At 35.5% G+C, this 21,624-nt stretch overlaps 2 protein-coding genes across 3 annotated transcripts in view; both read left to right on the plus strand.

The window, feature by feature from the left end:
- Positions 1 to 969: 969 nt before the first annotated feature.
- Positions 970 to 3,722, plus strand: GJE1 (gap junction protein epsilon 1). The gene is made up of 4 exons (XM_034990838.1): positions 970 to 995; positions 1,212 to 1,315; positions 2,007 to 2,189; positions 2,727 to 3,722. Exons 2-4 carry the CDS (start codon positions 1,277 to 1,279, stop codon positions 3,120 to 3,122), a joined length of 618 nt encoding a protein of 205 aa, XP_034846729.1. The 5' UTR covers positions 970 to 995; positions 1,212 to 1,276; the 3' UTR covers positions 3,123 to 3,722.
- Positions 3,723 to 11,176: 7,454 nt separating this feature from the next.
- Positions 11,177 to 21,624, plus strand: part of VTA1 (vesicle trafficking 1) — a 64,120-nt gene continuing 53,672 nt past the window's right edge. The window contains exon 1 of one of the 2 annotated variants that reach the window (XM_034990836.1): positions 11,177 to 11,339. In XM_034990836.1, the coding sequence (XP_034846727.1) occupies positions 11,228 to 11,339 (112 nt within the window). In that variant the 5' untranslated portion in view covers positions 11,177 to 11,227. Of the gene's footprint in view, positions 11,340 to 11,555; positions 11,653 to 21,624 lie in introns of those variants that run through there. The other variant, XM_034990837.1, reaches the window with a different exon arrangement.

Here is a 21,624-nt window from a genome sequence, read left to right on the forward strand (position 1 = left end):
AACACATTCATTTTTGCACATGGTAGAAGGCAAAGCAAGATTCCTGCCATGCAAAAGATAGTTTGGCTTTTGGATACCCCTTCATAGAAACCGATACATAGCAAACCTGGAATTCTGTTTCTGAGAAGATGAGAATATACAGCAATTTCTCTCATCCAACAGCTCTGAGAGAACATTACATTGTTTATTTTCCCTATCCAGTACAACACCCTTATTCAACAAGGCCACTGCCCCATGCCCATTGGCTATAATTGCATGTGTTATACAATCACTTCTCTGCTTGCTAAGCAGTGAAGTTGTCAAGAGTTACAACTTTCCCAGATCACAAACAAAACTAAGATGAGGAAGGCAGGTGAAGAAGCAGATTTGATCCACCATTGGCTGTATGGAAGTATAGTGGATAGAAGATATTATACAGATGTATCATTTGGAAGGCATCTCCTTGTCTGTTCTGGTCCCTGCTGATCCCAGCACTCATAACAATGTCTAGCACTTGATGTATTTATTGAAGGACAAAAAAAAGGAAGGCAGGATTGTTCACATGATTTGTGCTGATCCTGGTCTCATCTTGGTTGGCAGGACACTATCTTTTCACTCAGAATAGAGATCTACTACAGATTTTTCCACATCCACAGTAAGCATTCAGCAAAAAGACAAATATAGCAACATATCCATAATATTCGATGCTGTAATAGCTGTCATAACCTGTGTTACAGTTTCTTAAATGTCCCAGAAATTAGTCCTATTCCATAAAAGTAAACAAGAAAGAGTCAGGAATATTTCCCATGTAATTATCTTTTCAGACATACCTAAATGGTGGGGGGGGCGGGGAAGATCACTGGAAATTTTGGAGAAAACTCTAAGCTTAAGAATCCACTGATTTACATATAGGCAATTCTCAGGTAGTTGAGAGGCACTGAGTGCTCAGAGGCCTTGTTGGACTGGCCTCTTGCTTTGCTGGCACTCCTGTCTGTCTGGCTGGCTCTGCTGACGGTGTAAGTAAAGGGATTATTACATTGACCACATGCCCTCTGCTTTTCTTTGTTTTTGTTTTGTTTTGTTTTGGGACAGAGATAGGAAAGTTGACTGGGGCCCCAGAGATCTATGAAAAAAAAAAAAAAGAAAAGAAAAGGAGGAGGGGAGAGAAATTTGCAGGGATAAGTGTTTTCTGCTGTAAGAGTCATGAGAGAATATGAGTTTTATTCTGGCAGAAGCGAAGTGGCAATGTGGGTCAAGAATTAACCCGCAGGGATGCCAGGATAACAGCTCCTGAGACATGTCTCTAAATTACATCAAAAACGTCTATGAAGGATGTGTAAGTATTATACAAACAAACAAACAAAAAACAATTGTTTGAGTCTTGTCTTGTATTTTAACCTGATTTCATAAGTGTTGATGAATAAGAACCTCTACATATATGGAGAATAATATAAATATCAACCGTATACTTCAGAATATTCTGAATTTAAAACTATAACTAGAATAATTCAGGAAGTACTTTTAGCTGTTAGTGTTTTAAAGTAGCTCACTCTCTTCTCAATCTGATAATTAAGAAGTGGAAAATAAGCTGTAATGACAATTAAATAAACATCATTTGGTTGTTAAGATACTGTGCATACCAATGAATTTAATATTAGATTTGTTATCTAATTTTCTAAAAGAGGTCCTAGATATTTTAAGATTCTCTTGATTTTATTGCAAAAGGATTACAGGGGTAGGAAGGATAGTCATTGAATTCAGAGCTTTTTAAATATTTCCAAGATTATACATTTGATTAGCAACATGTCCCTATTTGACTGTTGCATTTCATACTTTCAGAGTGCAAAGTGGTGAGCAATCTCATGATGCAGAATTTGCATTGGGCTTAATGAGGTCTAAAGTTCTATCTTGCTTCAAAAATTCATGAATCTTAAATATTTTAAAATGTGAAAATGAAAACATCCTTTAAAATGTATTTCTTTAATGTTTGTTTTCAAAACACCTTTTTCTCCTAAAACCATTAACAGGTGAAGCCTCCAACCGTGATCGGTCAATTCCACACCCTTTTCTTTGGATCAATAAGAATGTTCTTCCTTGGGGTGTTAGGTTTTGCAGTCTATGGGAATGAGGCTTTGCACTTCAGTTGTGATCCAGACAAAAGAGAAATAAATCTCTTCTGTTACAATCAGTTTAGGCCAATCACTCCACAAGTAAGTTTTTCTGTGTGCACGTAAACCTTCCCCTATGCCAGATAAAAATTGTTTTCTTTTTAAATGTAAAATAATGTCATAATAAGATGAAGAATACCCTAACAGGTATTGTTTCTAGAATCATTACTTGTTCTCTAACTGGCTATATATTTCACGTAAATTAATTTTAGTTGGTCAAGAGTTTCTTCCATCTCCACAATTCTGTTATCTATTGATGTTAGTATTATACTCTAGGCCTGTAATTAGAAAATGGAAATTGGGTAGCTACTAAAATAAAATACTTCATTATTATTCATAATTGGTAAGTGAGGACAGCAAAATAGGAATACATTTTTACAGTTACTAAAATTTAAAATTTTAAACATCTTAGTAATTAAATATGCTCAACATTACTATCTTCATTATATTATTTTTATTGCTCATAAGACTTACGGAACGTAGAATTGTTAAGTTTGCCTCTGTTGAGACTCAGTCTCTTTCATGTGTTTTTGGTAATATGTTGGCTGATTTGACTAAGATATTTCTGACATGCTTTAGGTGTTCTGGGCCTTACAACTAGTGATTGTCCTGGTTCCTGGAGCTATTTTCCATCTTTATGCTGCATGTAAAAGCATCAATCAAGAATGCATTCTTCAAAAGCCTATCTACACTGTGATTTATATCCTCTCTGTTTTATTAAGAATTAGTCTAGAGGTGATAGCATTTTGGCTTCAGATTCACCTCTTTGGTTTCCAAGTTAAACCCCTCTACCTGTGTGATGCTGGATCTCTCGGGAAAAAATTTACTGTTATAAAATGCATGGTGCCAGAACACTTTGAGAAGACCATTTTTCTCATTGCGATGTATACATTTACTGTGATTACAGTAATATTATGTGTTGCTGAAGTTTTTGAGATCATATTTAGAAGATTTTGCTTTCTAATCAGGCAATGACCAAAAGGGTAATTACCTACTGTCATGCCACAATTCTTTATCAATCATTTTTTTTTAGTTTCATCTCATTCAGTGAGTATCTCAATTTCAAACATAAATATCTGTTCTTTAAACTTACTTCAGTGTGTCTGAACTTCATGTCTAATATAAAATATTATACTAAGTTCTAAGGCAGGTATTCTCGAACAAACATTTCATTCTATTTTAATTTTGTCATGTAGTAGAAAATATATACAGAACTAATGTTAACTCTTTTTTAAATAGTACTTTTACAGAGTTCTCTCACACAAAACATCTTAAATAATCACAGTATTTTGTGGCCAGAGAAACTTTTATTATCTCTTTTACACAGAGTGGAAAATTGAGTCTCAGGGAGGTAAATATATATGCCCAAAGTCATATAACCACATTAGAATTCAGATCTCCTAAATGTAAAGGCTGAACCCTTTTGGCTAAACTTTGAGGGTGTAATTATACTTGCATTCATATAAAATGTAACTTAAGCACAAAAGTTGTAAATTAATTATTAAGAGTCATTCTATAGTTTGATCACTAACTTAAAGAAATGAAATAATTACATTTTTAGCATTATACTGTTTTCTTGACATTTTTAACATTAAATGATATGGTAATATAGCCACCAAATAAATTTAAAATGCTATGGCAAATATTGTGAATGGTTTCCTTGTTTCTTGTTGAAAAAAAAAAAAAAAAAACACCTCTCACAGATATCCTAACAACTATAGCTTTTATGTTCAAGATTATTGAACTGAAAAACTATATATTAAATTATACTTCCTGAAGAGCTATGAAATTATTTCAGAAAAACTTTTATCAGTTCAGTGTATTCTTCTGTCTCACCAATAATCACCTTTATTTGATATCATTTAAAATCTTTATGACTGCCTTGTACCGAGGCCTTATTAGTATAGTCAGTCAAATACTGAGATTTTCAATTTTTTCTTAAGCATTATTCAGCCTATGTCTAATATTATGAATTTCTAGATTTAGGATTTTAAATCATTGAGGCTTTCTCCACATAGAAAGCACAGGAAGAGAGCCAACTTATTTTCATTCAACAAAGAGCTGTTAAGTATCTGTTATTGAATATACACTGTACTAAGAGTTCATAGACAAAGATAACTAAGATTTAGTACCTTTATGAGATATTGAGTGAGTAGTCCAGTGGCAACTTAAAGAGGGGAGGCTGTGGGGTTAGCCCACCCTGAAAGGAAGGAGTATTTATTCAGTCTTTGTTTAGAATCACTGGCCCTATGTGCTAAGAAACAGCAACAATGTTTAGTCCACTTTATTATTACTTTTAAATTCTCTATAGATAGCCCACCTTTTATTGCCTGCACCCAGGGTGGATGGCTTTCACCAATCCTCCCACAAACACAAACATGTTTATCTTGGATCTATTCTCCTGCACCTTTGGAAGTAAATTTTTTATTCGATGCCAGACATTGTGTGTTTTACCTTGTTGGATGAGGGATATTTTTTTCTTCTCATGAATATTCTTAAACTTTATTCTGGGGCACAGTTAAGTTACTTGGAAATGGTTGATCCTCTGTGCTTCCTTTTAAGTTTTGTTAAATGGAACCAGTGTAGTTCTTACTGAAGGATTAATTTTGCCACCTTACCAAGGCAAATCCTTTCTGAGATAATCCTTTGGTATTTTGGAAATGTTAACTTTCCACCACTCTCAAAATTCTACCCGCAAGCTGGTTGACTCCTCTCAGGCTATTCGGAGTGTTATAACAAGGTACCATAGATTGGGTGGCTTATAAACAACAGAAATTTATTTCTCACCATTCTAGAGGCTGGAAGTCTGAGACCAGGGTGCCAGTACAGTCAAGTTCTGAGATCCCTCTTTGAGCTACAGACTTGTCCTGGATCCTCACATGGTAGAAAGAAAGTGAGGGAACTCTCTTGAGTTCATTTTATCAGGGCACTAATCCCATTCATGAGGGCTCTACCCACATGACCTAATCACTTCCCAAAGGTCTGACCTCCTAATACCATCACATTAGGTGTTGGGATTCTAAAACATGAATTTGGGACGCCTGGGAGGCTCAGTCGTTAAGCGTCCGCCTTCGGCTCAGGTTAGGATCCTGGGGTCCTGGGATCCAGCCCCGCATTGGGCTCCCTGCTCAGCGGGTAGCCTGCTTCTCCCTCTCCCACTCTCCCTGCTTGTGTTCCCTCTCTTGCTGTGTCTCTCTGTCAAATAAATAAAATCTTTAAAAAAAATAAAAATAAAAAAATAAAATATGAATTTGAGGGGGACACAAATAGTCAGTTTATTGCACTCATGGTTGCTACATAAATTGTTGTAGCTACAGGAAATAGGTCTCTATTTCCCAAAGAAAGAAGGGAGAAGTAGCACAGACATTGTCTTGGTTTGTCTCTTAGGATTTTTCTCAGGGAAGACCTTTTTTTCTCCCTGCTCCCCAAAAAAAACCAACAGGCTTCCTCTTAATATCATTGCCCACTCATAGATGAGCACTGATTTATTCTTATTCTGATTTATCCTCTAGTACATTGTCAAAGTATGACTCTTTGTAAAGAGATTTTTTACCTTGGCTGTTGGGAAAAGCAACTAGTCTCAATCTTGTCTGAATTTTGGATAATGTTTCTTTCAATCTTTTCCTTGAAAGATATTTAAAGACGTTACACTGAGCAGAACTCAGTTGGAGACACTTTACAGGTCTCTGAAGCTCTCTTGTTTGCAATTCTCCCCTCCAAGGTATTCTGCCCTCCAAAATCTAGCCTCCTTGGCCCCCCTGGACTCTATCTCCTTGCTGGACAGGCGATGGCATTTCTAAGCCACCATAGAAACCCTGCTTACCCCTGTAAACAGTACCTGTTGTTATGTATAAGGATACAGATCCAGTGAGAGAGTTGGTTTGGATAATCTTTTTAATTCCTTACTGATCTACTACTTTATGATTTCATTTTGTTGGTAACTATATCAGGATTGTAAGCACACAGTTATATACACCTGAATAATAAATGATATATATAAATATGACATTTATACAGTGTAAATATAAAATATTTATAAAAACTGACTGCTCTAACCAAAATGCAAATGTAGTAAAAATTAATAAGACTATCAATATTTCATAAAAAGCCCATGGATCAAACAAGGTAATTTAAACTAGTTTTTCTGTATTTATAAATGAAGAGCAGTCAGAATACTACTTATTAAAACCCATGGGATAGGGCCAAGTCTGTAGTACACAGAAAATTGAGAGCTGAAAATACATTTATTATTAAAAAGAAATAGTAAATGTAATATAAAAAGTAAAAATAAGAACTTCAAAATAAAACTAAAAAATACTAAAATAATCTAATAAGGATAAAGGCAGAGAATACAGTAATAAATTAGAAAACAAACATAAAAAAACAACAAAATATAAATACAAAATGGTAAAGGAAAATATAAAATAGACAAATTTGGTGAATCAAATTAAGTATGCAAATATACTAAGATTCTTATATGTGAAGTTTTATATTATCACCTGAAGTATACTGTGATGATTTAAAGATGTATACCGTAACATATAAGATAACTGGTAAAGCAAAACAACAAAATTTGGGCTAAAAAGCTAATGAAGTTAAATAAAATCATAAAATTAGTTAATTAACATTCAATTAATCCAGAAGATGGCAAAAAAGAGAAAAAGGAAACAAAAAATGATGGGGCAAATTGAAAGCAATGACAAGGCACTAGACCTAAATCTAAAAATACCAATAGTAACAATAAATATAAAATGTCTTAGCACCCTAAACAAAAGCAAAGATTGTCTAGATGTGTTTTTTTTTTTTTAGAAGCTAGACCAAACCATTAACAAGAACACCACCTTAAATATTTTTGAATATTTAAAGATTTAGTATTTAAACCATTCAAATATTTTTACAACTAGATAATGAGAAAAAAATGGAAAAAAATAGATCATGCAAAAGCATAAGAGAGCTGAAGTGGCTATAATATGAGAAAACTCAAGTAGGTTTCAGGGCAAGGGAGATGACAGGGATAAAAGAGACATTTAATAATGATTAAAGGATAATTTCATCAGGAAGCATAACAGTTCTAAATGTGTATGTCACCAGTTACAGAGTAGCAAAATATATGAAGCAAAACCTAACAAAATTCAAAAGAGAAATAAATTCAGTTACAATTAGAGATTTCAACACCCCTCTCTCACTAATCAATTGACAAAGTAGAAAGAACATCAGAAAAGAGATGGAGTACTTACACGTTACTAATAACTGACTTGCACTGATTGATATTTAGAGAACCCTTCACCTAACCAGCAGATTATACATTTTTTTTTCATGTACATGTGGAACATTCACCAAGAGGGACTCTTCGCTGGGTCATAAGAAAGTCTGAATAATGAAATCATATGGTGTATGTTAGCTGGTCACAATGGAATTAAACTAGAAGTTAATAAAAATAAGATATCAGGAATATGCCCAAGTATTTGAAAAACTAGCAATAGCATCTATTAACCTATAGATAAAGGAAGAAATTGTGTGGAAAATTGAAAACTACTATAAACAAATACTAATGCACACAGTTTCTCAAAATTTGTGGAAAGCAGCTAGAAGAGTAATCAACAGAATATTAGAAGTTATAAATATTCTGTTAGAAAAATTAAGTTATAAAGTGATTTAAACCTCTCACCTTAGGAAATTATAAAAAGAACAGCTTAAATACAAATTAAATAGGAGAGAGATAAAAAACACAAAACCTTGAAGTAGAAAACTGAAAGACAATAGAAAAAAATCAATGAAATAAAAAGTGGTTCTTTGCAAAGATTAGTAAAACTGTTTTCTCACTAGACAGGTTGGGATAATAAAAGAGAAAATGAAAATGACCCAGATCATAAATGGAAAAAACAGGGATATCACAACAGAATATTTAAATGATCATAAGGAAACATCATGCATGAACAATGTTATGTCAATAAGTTTGATACTTACATAAAATGAATACATTCCTTGAAAGGCACATATTACTAAAAACTTAACAATTAAACAGAAAATATGAATATCTTTATACTTATTAAAGAAATAAGCTTTCCCACGAAGAAAATGCCAGGCCCAGGTAGCTTCACTGGTGAATTCCATCTATGTCCTCCCCTAACTTGCCAAGATTTAAGCCCCAACCTGGAGGGTGATGTGAGATCCTTCAGCAACTGTTCAGAGCTGGATGGAGGAGAATTTAGGTCTTTCTTCATAGTAAGTTCTTCATTATAAAACATCAACAAGAAGAAACAACCTCATGTTATTAATATTTATTTTCTTTCACACCATAATTTTAATGTGCTGTTATGCTAACAGTCTCTGTTACTTTTCTTCCTCATATCAATACTCCTCTCATGATGGGAGTACAGTACTTGGAAAGAAGAGAACATGTGTTGGCAGATGGCATAAAATCCATTTCACTTACTTGCTTATTTTGCCCCTTTCCTCCTTTAGAACACATGCAAATGAGAAAGGGACCTGAGCAACCTCCAGTCTCAAAGGGAGAGATCAGGAGAATAACAGGAAGGTACAGCTTTCACTAGGAATAGAACACATGATTTTTCAGACATAGGATCATTCAATAGGAAAAACTTAAAGTACAAGGATATATTGGTATAGAGAGACATTAAAGTCAATAGTGGTTAGATTCACAGGCTCTGAAACCAAAGGACATGGATTTTAATATCAAACACTCATATTTACTGGCTTTGATCTGCTGCAAGTTACATAATTTCTAAGTGCCTCACTTATCTATAAAATAATGAAAATGATAATACCTTCTTCATAGGGTGTGGTAAGGATTAAATGAATTGATGTTAAGTCCCTAGAAACATACATGATTCATAATAGATGCTCAGCAAATGCTAGCTCGTTGTTACTATTCTGTCGTACCAGAGGAGAGGTAAAACAACTCATATCTCATGACCTTAATCTCAATAGCAGGAATTGCAGCTTCTGATCAAGGCAATCAGGGCAGAGAGTCTAGCTTAAAGAGACTGGAGAAACATCAGCTACATATTGATGATTCATTGGGGCATTGGTCCTGAACCCTGGATATACCATTAAAATTTCCTGAAGCCCTTTTAAAAACACTGATATTTAGGCTCCAACCCAGAACTATTACATTGGGGTGGCTTGGGGGTGAGACCTAGATAGGTCTTTGAAAAAAAAAAAACAAAACAACTTATTAGGTGAACTTTAAGAACAACCAGAGTTGACAATCAAGAATAGGAAAAGAATAAATGAGAATTCATAAGGACAGAGAGATGACATTTACGGTTATCACACTTTGCTTTAGTTCCTCTACCAATCCAACTATGCTGACTGGAAGATCCAGGTTCCAGTATGGTCAGGTTCTAGCGAGCCCGCTCTTCTAGGCTGCAGAATGTTGCTTTCTTATTGTATCCTCACATGGGGGAAGGGCCAGCTAGCTCTCTGGGGTCTCTTTTATAAAGGCATTAATCCCATTTATAAAGGCTCTGCCCTCATCACCTCTCAAGGACTCCACCTCCTAATACCATCACATTGGGCATTAAGTTTCAACATATGAATGTTAAGAAGACCCAAATATTCAGTCTGTAGCATATACATTATCAAGTGGTAGTGAATGTTACTGAGATTGGGGAGAATACAGGTCTCAATTTCTCGTCGGGTAAAAAAAAAGGCAGACCCAGAGTAAGGTAATGTACTCTGCAAGCAGAAATAGACAAAGGATGTGGAGTAGGGGTAATCACAAGGACACAGGGGAGTTTCTGGGGGGGGGGGGGGGGGTAGATGTTTTGGTGATTAGAGAAGAGCAGGCAGGACAAATTTCAGAGGTTGAGATCTTTTTCCTTGGAGATAGTGTGATTTCAATGAAAACTAGGTTTTTATTGTTTTGTTTTGTTTTTTTAAAGATTTTATTTATTTATTTGACAGAGAGAGACACAGCGAGAGAGGGAACACAAGCAGGGGGAGTGGGAGAGGGAGAAGCAGGCTTCCTGAAGAGCAGAGAGCCTGATGCGGGGCTCGATCCCAGGACCCTGGGATCACGACCTGAGCCGAAGGCAGACACTTAACCGACTGAGCCACCCAGGCGCCCCAATGAAAACTAGTTTTAAGATGAACCCTCAAAACTGGGAACTGAGAAAATAAAGCAGTACAGATGAAGGTTATTGGAGGAGGCAAATAAAATGTAAAGTCCTGGAAAATGACAGAATGGGATGGAAAAGAGAGAAAAAGAAGTCACTAATGGTGGAAGGAAAAGCTGATGCCTACAATGGTATGAGTCAAAATACCTGACATATTATTGATCATTCTCCAGAAATAAATGATCTTCAGATTCTTCATGCACCAGTTCGGAACAAAAATTCAATTTTCTTTAAGCTTAATGTGCTTAGTATTTAAGTTGAAAAGAGTCTGGTTATTTTATCCAATATGTCAATACAGAAGAATTCAATATAAAAAAATCAATATAAAAAATTAAACACATCATCTCTCATCTTCCACAATAAGTGAATTTAAAGTTTCCAAAATCAGAAAAGGACGCTATTAAGATAATCTGAGAAACTGGAAGTGATAATTTCTGAATGATATTAAAGGCAATTCACGCCTTTACCCTTTCTCCAATCAACAAACATTATTCTCTTCTTGCTTTTCCTTTCTACCTTCCGTTTTGCGGAAAGAAAGAGGAAGGAAGGAAGGAGGGAAGGGAGGGAGGAAGGAAAGAGGGGAGGGAGGGAGGGAGGAAGGAAGGGAGGGAGGGAGGGAGGGAGGGAGGAAAAAAGGCATGGGGGACACAAGAAGGTAAAACAAAACAAAAACTCTTTTCCCTCCCACCCGCAGCCAGCAGAGAGCGCTGGTGCCACAAGCGGCACAACGGCGGAGCCGCTTAGCCTTCTCTGGGTTCTAACTGCCAAGAGCGAGATACATTGAGGCTGTCCCTGTTGGGAGCCCGTAGTTGACTTGCTGTCGCTGAGCAACAGGAGAGTGGGCGGGACTTGCCATTCGCGTTCGTGCGCGCGACCTACCAGACGGAAGCGGAAGTGTCGGTGGCGCGCGAGTAGGAAGTGGTGATTCCTGGAATAGAGATGGCCGAGCTTGCTCCGCTGCCCCCACTACCCCCCCAGTTTAAGAGCATACAGCATCATCTGAGGACGGCTCAGGAACATGACAAGCGGGACCCTGTGGTGGCTTATTACTGTGAGTCTTTCCGAGTCGCCGTGCCCCTCTTTACGCTCCAGGGCCCACACACCACCCCTTGGTCTTTAAGGCAGGCCCCGCCCCTTCAGCTTTAGACCTGAGCTTTGACCTCTGGCCTGCCCTGGGAACCCAGGGGAGCGCCGCCCTTTTCAGGGTTTACCCCACCGCACCAGCTCTCCGCCCCCTCGCAGGCCCCAGAGAGGCGAAACGTAAAAAGCGCGGCTGGTGTTCGCCGCCTCTCTGGTCTTGTGCTTAAATAGTCTCCAACTGGCTACATGGGCTCCTGAGCTAACACGCTGTCTTGAGGTTTTCTGTGCGTACTCAAGAGTCTCCTGTCTCGAAAATAACCTGGATGGTTAAGTAACTGTGCTGAGGCTAAAACGAAGCTGAGTGTCCCAAAGACAGTAATGATGTGAACAGAAGGAAGGTAGACTAATTGAAAACATGGTAATAAGTGCAGGTTAAGTAGGACAACATGCAAGCTCGTTAAAAAACTCAAAGATGGCGAAATGGAGAGTAGTTGCTACAAAACTAGCCCTTGAATTTGACCATTTTCCCACCCATGAGAATTTTTTGTCTTGACTTCTTTGAATGATACTTGGGTTTGAGACATTTGGTAGTAATACTATGACTTTGGTTGGTTATGAGAAATAAGAGTCTGCAGTTGGAGAACAGATTAGGTTGTTCAGACTTTTTCCTTTGCAGTAAGTCCAGTAGTTTTATGTAAACTTTAAACTGCAAATAAAACAAGTGACCAAGCAACTGTAATCTTCTGTAAAGGGTTTTTAGCATTGACAGGCTCAATATAATGTGTCCTCTGCTGTGAACATTGTAAGGTTTGCTAAAATCTGGTCTATTGTCTTCCCTATCATACTCCAGTACCCCATTTTCATTTCTCAAGTGTACAAGGCCCTTTTAAACCTCCATGTTCTTCAATACCTTGGAATGTCTGTCTGTGTTTTTCTTTCTTCACTTGGCAAACTCCTCATGACTCAAGATTTAACTCCAACGTAATCTCTTCTGTAGGCAGTAAGTTGATTATTCCCTAGGCTCTACTTCATTTTGTTCAAATCATGCAGTATGAGTTCCATTATATTTGTTCTGCCAGTTCCTCAAGTAGGGACTGTTAATCATTTATTCACCTTTTATTTATTGGGTTTTCTTCCTGTGTATCAAACATTACCAGGCACTGTGGCTACGGTTCCTGCCTTCATGGAGCTGGTACACAAGTGGGGGAAAGGGGATTAAACAATAAAATGAGAATATTATATGGAATATTAGAAGATTTTGAAGAAAAATAAAGCAGGGAAAAAGAATAGGGAGTACCAGGATTAGGGTGGTAGGGGGTGAGAAGCGGATTTCACTTCAAAGGTACTCGTGGAATGCTTCACTGAGTTCACATCTGAGCCAAGACTTGAAAGGAGTGAAAGGCAGGCTTTGCATCATTGGAAAAGAGTGTTCTCAATAGAGGGAATAACATATGCAAAAGTCATGAGGCAGGGGCTTGCTTGAAGGAGGGTCAAGGAGCCCATTGTAACTGAAGTGGATGGAGGGAGGAGAAAAGTGATAAATGTCAGAGAGGTAACTGTAACAATGAGGTAGGAACCCTTATTCCTGTCTAAAACTAACTGCTATTCATGAGCTCTGTATTATATACCTGTGATAGCCAGGGGCTTTTATTTTCTGTGTCATCATCTTCTCCCTTTTGCTGTATCTTTCTAAATTTGCCCCCGTTTCCTTTATTTAAAAAATAAAATAAAATTTTAAAAAACTCTCACTGTGACATTCTCCTAAAGTTACAGTTCTGTCTGCCTAACCTCAAAGTTAAGCTTAAAATAGTTGTCTGTGTTGTCTTTACTTTCCTATCTCATAGAGCCTTTCAGCTCATTGCAGCCTACTTTTCATGCCTTTTATTTCACTGAAACTGCTCTCCGCAGGGCCATAGACAAACATTTTCATTGCTAAATCCAAGTGGTACTTACAAAATATTTTTTGTTATAAAACATGCATATTAAAGAACACATACAATGTGTATACAGTTTAAGGAATAATAAAATGAACACCAAGGTACCCACTGTATTTGAAGTTATTAGACTTTTTAATTTTTGTCAATCTGGTGAGCATGAAATTCAAGCTAAATTTGCAATTCACTGAGTCTTAATGAGGTTGAGCATCTTTTCATATGTTAATTACCCTTTGTGATTCCCCTTTGAAATACCTATTTATTGCTTTTGTCCTTTTTTTAATTTCAGTGTTTGTCCTTTCTTAAATGTAGATATTACTCTTTTGTTACATGCATTGCAAATGTCTTCTCCAAGTTCATAGTTTGATTTTTCACTCTATTTATGAAGTCCTTTGATGTTCAAAAGTTCTTAATTTTAGAGTATAGCTAATTTATCACTCTCTTGTAACTTATATTCTGATTTTCTAGGACTTGATTTCTTTTCGTCTATCTTCTTTGGGACTTTGGCTTCCTGGATTTACAGATGGGTATCATAAATTCTGGAGAATTCTCTGCTATTATCTGTTCAAGTATTCTCTACTGAAATTTTGATTAGACATGTGTTGCACTTTTCTCCTTTATTTGTCTCTTAATATTTTCATAGTTTGCATCCCTTTGTCTCTCTGTGCTACGTTCTATGTAATTTCTTTAGGTCTGTGTTCACCTCCATATATCCTATTGTATCACCCATTTATTGAGTTTCTATTTTCATTTTTTATTTCTGGATGTTCTCTTTTTTGTTGTTTTTAAATCAACCTAGCCATTTCTGATAGTCTTTTGTTACTATATTTTTTAAACACTTGTATTTCTTTAAATGCTTTAAAAATACTTGTTTATATTTGCAGTCTCGTAATTCCTGTAGCTGCCATATATATGGGTCTGATTTCTGTTGTGTAAGAGAAGACTGCTCTTAGTGACTTATTGTGATTTGTGCTCTACACATACCAACCAGTGTTCTTCAAACTTCAGTATGCAAGAAATTCTATAGGAATCATCTCCCCAATTCTCAGCTTGTTGCTTCTCTGACAAAGCTCCTTTGATCAGGGTAGCAAAGTAGTATGCTGCTTCTCTTTTCCCACATCCTGTTCAAATTGCTCTTCTCCTACTTTAAAGAAGAAAGGCAAGCTCTCATGTATCATGAGTATTTTTATGGTGTGTTGCCCTGGGAAGGAAGGTGGAAAACCTTCCACGGTGTCCAGAAAAAAGGGACAATTCAAATTACTGGTGTAGTGAAGTCTCTGTTAATTAAGGTATTAAGGAGAGCATCCTGTCTTTCCTGTTTTATATGGAAGAAGATCAGAGTAAAGAATAAGCATTTATTTGAAAATGCAGGGCATGAGAAAGGATGTCAAAAGCAACATTTTAATTTGGGGAATGAAGACAGAACATTTTATGAGGGGGAAGAGGAGGAATTATCCTTAGATATTAGTAGCCATTGTTTGATCATTTGGGATTTTATCTGGAAGGGCGGAGAGGAACAGTTTGGGACCAGAGTCATGTATGAGTGGGTGTGAAAAGATTTAGCTGTGGGGACGAGGACAAGGAAGGACCACAGTGGAAAAGTCTCTTTCATATGTTGCTTACATTTATAAGTATATCTGTTAAGGGTAAAGCCTCATGTTAAAACCAGGCCTGTGTTGCAGTGTTCTGAATTCCCAAAATGTAAGAGTTTTCATGAAATGACCTAACCTTTTCATTTTCTATTCATTATTTTAAAGAATATCATTCCTGATACAAGAGCCAAACAACAAAAGAGAAATGCTGAAGTGGGTAGTGCCTTGTTTCATCCAAGTGCCTTAAGGATCTGTGGCTTACTGAAATTTTGGAATTAGAATTCAGATGAGATGAGGCGAATGCAGATGTGGCTTAACATATTTATTCGAATTGAAAAATTATGTCATATTTTTCTGAGAAAGTAAGCCTCCACTGGCTGGCTGGTTTGGCATTAACAACAGGTTTTACTCTTAATGTTATATGGCAGACATTCTCAAACTAAATGAGCCTAATCCTCAGCTCTGAGGTGGTTTTTTTTGTTGTTTTTTTTTTTCCAGAAATACATTAAAAACAAGTGATAAGAGAAAAACATTTTTTTTGAGTTTTGTTTGTTTTGTTTTGGTTTGGTTTTCTTTGCCAAAGGATGTTGAACAGTATTTCAGTTTTCCCAATCCTGTTGGTGTCTTAGAATAATCCTGTCTCAGTGTCATGAAAGAAAATGATAAATCTTTGTAAGATTTTTTTGTATGCTTCACAGAATTGAGAAAGTAAATAACTCTAATGATGGGGTGACAAATCCTTTTCTAGTTTTAAAATAAATTTTGAAGCTGACCTATATGAAATGTCAGCTAAGAGATTATTAAAAATAGTATTTGATGATAGGTGATATATATGCTTTTTAGCCTATAACCCAGAAGGAAAGGAATTAAAAGAATTCAGTGATTTTGCTGTGATAAAACTTCCATTCTTATCTGCTGCTTTATATGAATGAATTTTCTCTCATGTTAAATTTGTAAAAATATAAGTGGGAACAGAACCAATTCTGGTTCTGTATGACAATAAATCATACTGATTCCTAGATACACAGTTTAGCTGTGTATAAGATGCATTTCCAATAAATTTTACCCTTTTTTAATGATTGAAATGTGTAGCATTGATACTGTTTTGATCAATTATGCATTACAATAATCACATAATTTTAACACTCAGAGGAACTCCAGAGGAAAAATTTTAACACTTAGCATCTTATCTCACAGGAAGTTTTGATAAGTTTAAACTTCAATTTTTATACATTTTTTGTTGCAGAGGATTATGATAACCAAGTTAGGACTTTTGAGCATACAAATACATTCTTTTAATAAATTCTATAGGATAAGTAAATGGGAGTATAGGTTAAAAAGTTACAAAATGTATTATTTCTGATGTTTAAAGAAGGAGCTTTGTATGTTTTAAAATTATATCAAGTTGTTATGATACAGTTGAAAGAATGCTATAATTTTTAGATGTATATATCTGATGTACAGAAATTACATCTTTTATACTTAAACATCTGATGAAAAGTGGTAGGTACCAACTTAAAAATGTGTGAAGGGATGTATTTCTATAATCTTAGTGCAAACAATTTTCTAAATTTCTAGAGCAAAGAATTTTTGGTGAGAAAAAAATCAAGATTATTACACTGAAATACTTGCTGACTGGTAAAGCTCCATACTCTCTTTTACATGCTGCTCCTTACCTGGAATCACTGACTTCCTCTTAACCTGGCTAGCTTATTCTTACTGACTCAGTACAAATTACGCTTTTTGAACCGCTTTCATTACCTCATAAGGATGGTCTGGAAGTTGTTCCAGTGTGCCTCTCATCTTACTTACATTGTATCATATACACTGATTTACCTTTTAATCTTCTGGATTCTCCTGGAGGACAGGGATTAATATCTTGTTTTCTCTTACCACCTGGCACATAACTGACATTCGTAAATATTTAATAAATGCCATCTCTCTGAATGTTATTAATATTTCACTAGAGTGTAAGCTCTATGAGAGTAAGAAGTATGTCTTATGTTGGTGATCTTTGAATCTCTAACTCCTAATAGGGTACCTAAGACACTGTGGATGTGTGTAAATTTTGTCTGTTGATTGAATAAATGAACTGTATAGTAACTATATTAATTTATGGCTTTTAACATGTTCTAATTATGGTGAGAAAATGCAATGGAAAGAATTCCAGTGCTCTGTATTTTATAACTTACCCTACTATATTTATAATGAGTTTTAGATTAAGTTATAGGTATGTTCTCAGGATGTACCCATTGTGCCTCCTCCATTTCAGTATTAAATGATTTCCAAAAATGATTTATCTCTGGCCTTAGTGTGAATACTCTAATGTTTTATCATTTTTTAATTGTTACCTTAATATTTCTATATTTCTTTGTTGTTTGGTCTTTTGTTTTCTTTTTAAATCAGGAATGTATATTAAAGTGCTGTGTATCAAATTACTTTTTTTACTATTTGTGCAAGTGCAGATATGCTTATACTTCTTTGAACTTATTAATGGAGTATGTAATAAAAAAAATAGTAAATGTCCTTCTATTTGAAACACCCCTCCATCCCTGGAAAGAATCCCATTAGTTTTTTTTTTTTTAATTAAACTTTTTATTTTGAGGTAATTATAAATCCACATGCATTTGTCAGAAATAAGACAAAAAGATCCTATGCCCTTTACGCTGTGTCTTCCAGTGGTAATAACTTGCAAAACTATACCATAATATTATGACCAGAATATTGACATTGATAAAATCCACCAATCTTATTCATACCTCCCGTTTTATGTTTATTCCTCTGTGTGTGTGTGTGTGTGTGTGTGTTGTTTAGTTCCAAACAGTTTGTCAGGAATAGGTTCCTATATCACCATGGTCAAGATAGAGAACAGTTCCCTAAGAATCCCCTGTTACTCTTTTGTAGCTACACCCATCTTTGTAGCCACACCCATCCCTTCTCAACCCATTGCTGCCCCGTCCCTTAGCAGCCACTAACCTATTCTCCATTTCTAAAATTTTATCATTTAAAAAATATTATATAAATGGAGTCGTATGTTACATACCCTTGTGGAGTTGACTTTTTGTCCACTCAGCAAGTAGTAATTGCCTGGAAACTCATCTCAGTTCTTGCATGTACCAATACTTTGTTTCTTTTTTTAATGCTCAGTAGTATTCCATGGTATGTATGTACCAGAATTTAGCAGTTTAACCATTGAAGGACATTTGGGTTGTGCTATGGTCTGAATGTTTGCCTCCCCTCTCCCCAATTCATGTTGAAATCCTAACGCCCCAAAATGATGGTATTAGTAAGTGAGGCCTTTGGGAGATGATTAAGTCATGGAGCCCTCATGAATGGGATTAGTACTATTAGGAAAGAGCCCACAGAGTTCCCTGCCTTCCTAGTGTTTTATTTTATAAGAAACCGGCAAGTTGTTTTCAAAAAGATTGACTGCACCATTGTACATTCCACTCAGCAACATGAGTGGTGAGTGAACCAGTTTCTCCACATTATCGCTGGCATTTTGTGTGTCACTGTTTTTTATTTTAGTCGCTCTGATATGTTGATATCATGGCTTTAATTTTTATTTACCTGATAGCTACTGAAATTAACATCTTTTCTTGTGCTTATTTACTATCTGTATATTACCTTCAGTAAAATGTCTGTTTTTGCCCCTCCCGCTTTTTAACTTTACTTGGTTTTTAGAGTTCTTAATATATTGTAGTTACAAGTCCTTGTTTTGCAAATATTTTCTCCCAGTCTGTAGCTTCTCTTTTGTCTTTATAACAGGGTGTCACAAAGTTTTGATTTTGGTAGTACCCAGTTTTATCAGTTTTTCTTATATCATGCTATTGGTGTCAACTCTGTGTTTTATCATGTATATTTCTTAATGTCCTAGTCTTTATTTTTTGTTTTTCTCCTGCAAGAAGAGTTCCTAAGTAATACTGATTGAGTCTTTTTTTTTTTTTTTAAGTGTTGCCATTGTCAGATTTTTAGTAAAGATGTCATGCTAGCTTCCTAAATATTGTTAAGAAGGTTCTCATATCTGACCTGGATTAAAACACAGATTTCTCTTTTTTTAGATTAAAGAAAAGTAATTGATAAAGCAGAACTTTGTGCTTTTGCAGGGGGAATTATTTTACATATTTATCAATTTCTTCAATTTGAAATATTTTTGGCCCAGTATTGATATATTAAATAAAGTTTTCTGGAATATCTCCCATTTCTGTCAGATTTGAAAATTTATTAGCTAGAAATTACGAATTTTTTGAGATTCATTAGAGAGCACGAGCTGGGGGAGTGGCAGGAGGGGAAGAGAGAAGCAGACTCCCCACAACCCTGAGATCAGGACCTGAGCCAAAATCAAGAGTTGCATACATAACCGTCTGAGCCACCCGGGTGCCCCAAATTACAAATTTTGCCTTTTCTCGCTTCCCTCATATCTCTCACAATCAGTCAGTCATTAAATTTTTAAACTTTTACTTATCTCCTCAGTTTGTTTGGTATATCATGCCCTCATCTTACACCTAAACTACTGACAGGGCTTCTTCCTAGGTTCTACTTCAAACAAGTAATCCCTTTAGCCACCAGAAAGATCTGCTTTAAGTGCTTAGTTTAAAAAGAAAAAAAAAGTAAAAGAATGATAGAGTTGACTGGAAACACTTAGAAATTCTGTATGGCCCAAACAGTACAATTAATTTGAAAAACATTGCAAAGGAAAAATATTTCCAGTAGATGAGACAGAGGCCCAGTATCCCGGATATATAAAATACTCATACAAAACTATTTTATAAAAACTAAGATCCCCATAGATAAATGGACAAAGAGCACGTATGTGTAACTACTAAAGGAGGGAATTATTAACATTCAGTTTAATTAGTAATGTAAATTAAAATGTTAATTAGTAATGTAAATTAAAATTAAAATAAAATACAAAGAGCATGTATGTGTAACTACCAAAGGAGGGAATGCTAATTATTAACATTCAGTTTAATTAGTAATGTAAATTAAAATTTTTTTGGCTATAAAATTGTAACTCAGTGCAAATGAATATATGGTGAAATCGCCATTGACAAGGCTGTGTGAATTGGTACAAAGTTTTGGAAACCATTTTGGCAAAATGAATGGAATTGTAAAAATATCTCTAATTCAGTAATTCTAGTTTTGGAAAGTTTGTGCTTAGGAAATAATCACAGATATACTGAGAGCATTATGTGGAGTCTTCTGGATGATTATTTATACATTTGTGAAAAATACAGAACAACCAAAATATATGTCAATGTGGAAATGGTTAATTAAGTTATCTTAATCTACTGGGTGGAAAGTAATATAATCAGTTAAGAATTACAAAGCATCTTTTGTAACATGGGAAGAAGTTTATATGAAAATGCAGGATATAAAATTATATAATATGAATTGAACTTTTTAATGTGTATATACTTGGAGAAAAAAATTGTGGCTTTTAGGTTCATGGATACTGTTTCTTTTGATTGTCTTTTTTGTTTATTTTCTGTTCTATAAGTGAACATGTTCCATTCCATAAAAAATTTAAAAACAAAAGCTTTATTAAGGACAGATTCATTTTTAAAAGCCACCTATAATAGCTCCATATAAGTGCCCTTAGTGATTTGAACTCTGAATCATCTTTAGCAGTTCTGATCAAGCTGAATTTTATTCTGTTTCTGGAACCTCTCTCATTTTCTCTTGTCTTCAAGCCTTCCAACATTGTATTCCCTCTGCCTTGACAACTCTTTCCTTCTCCACCACCCCCACTCCACCTTATCCTTAGGCACCAGCTTGAATGTCACTTTTTCAGGGAGGCCTTCTCCTAAACTTCCAAAGGTGCTTCTTTTCTGTGTCCTCATTGTGTCTTGTAAGGCTACCTTAATTGCTTTTCATTCATCTATTATTTCTTCCATTTAAACTTCAGGCTTGTACCCTTCTGGGTGCTTTTTATTTATTTACTATGCCATGTAGTGCTAGGCCACTAGAGATATTTACATAATGAAGAAAAGGTGCTCAAAAAAAAGTTTGTTAAATTGATCTGTATTTTAAGGCAACAGTGGTCCCTAGAGGGAACTATGGCCACATAGTTGTCACTGAATAAAGAAACCAGACAACTAACATTCATGTAGTTCTTGGCATTTGTAACAACACTTTCTTTCAGGATATCTGATTTGAACCCCACAATCATCCTGGTTCTTCTCTTAGGAAGTGATGGAACCAGGAACTGAATGGTAAATGCTAGATGAGAAATAACTTATGGAAAATTGTTGATGGTAGGTAGTAATTAGAAAACCAATTGTGGAGTGAGTGAGGGTAAAGGGCCTAGTCAAACTGATGAAAAATGAAAGGGGGGCAGAAAGGCAGTGCAGTAATCTGGGAGATTTCTAATAAATGAAGAGTAGAAATGGAGGACAAGCTTGATGTTATTAACATAACTCTGAGCAGCATGTGTCTCTTTTTTTTTTCCTTTAATGAAGCCAGAAAATTTTTGAGTCTCTACTAAATGTGGACACTGTATGATACATATTTTGATTCTATCAGGTTTGGTGTTGTAGATAAAGCTAAACCCATAAAGATTCTGTCCTTTGAAATTTGGTTAAGTAACTAAACATAGTTTCGAGTGTGATTTTTCAAAGTTTCCTCTAGGGGGTGACAGTGTATAATTAACAGACTTTGAATGAAAAGTGTGTAAGTGCTCTTTGAGAGTCATTTGTTTATATGATCACTGGAAAATTAAATACAGTCG

This window comes from Mirounga leonina, unplaced genomic scaffold (genome assembly GCF_011800145.1).
Source record: "Mirounga leonina isolate KUSES-001 unplaced genomic scaffold, KU_Mleo_1.0 Mir_53, whole genome shotgun sequence".
Lineage (NCBI taxonomy): Eukaryota > Metazoa > Chordata > Mammalia > Carnivora > Phocidae > Mirounga > Mirounga leonina.

What these genes read in the sequence shown, in the direction of transcription:
- GJE1 (XM_034990838.1), top strand. Translation starts at nt 1,277, where the DNA reads ATGTCTCTAAATTACATCAAAAACGTCTATGAAGGATGT. An exon ending in AAAACGTCTATGAAGGATGT is followed by an intron (nt 1,316 to 2,006) that starts GTAAGTATTATA and finishes AACCATTAACAG; the next exon opens with GTGAAGCCTCCAACCGTGAT. An exon ending in TTAGGCCAATCACTCCACAA is followed by an intron (nt 2,190 to 2,726) that starts GTAAGTTTTTCT and finishes GACATGCTTTAG; the next exon opens with GTGTTCTGGGCCTTACAACT.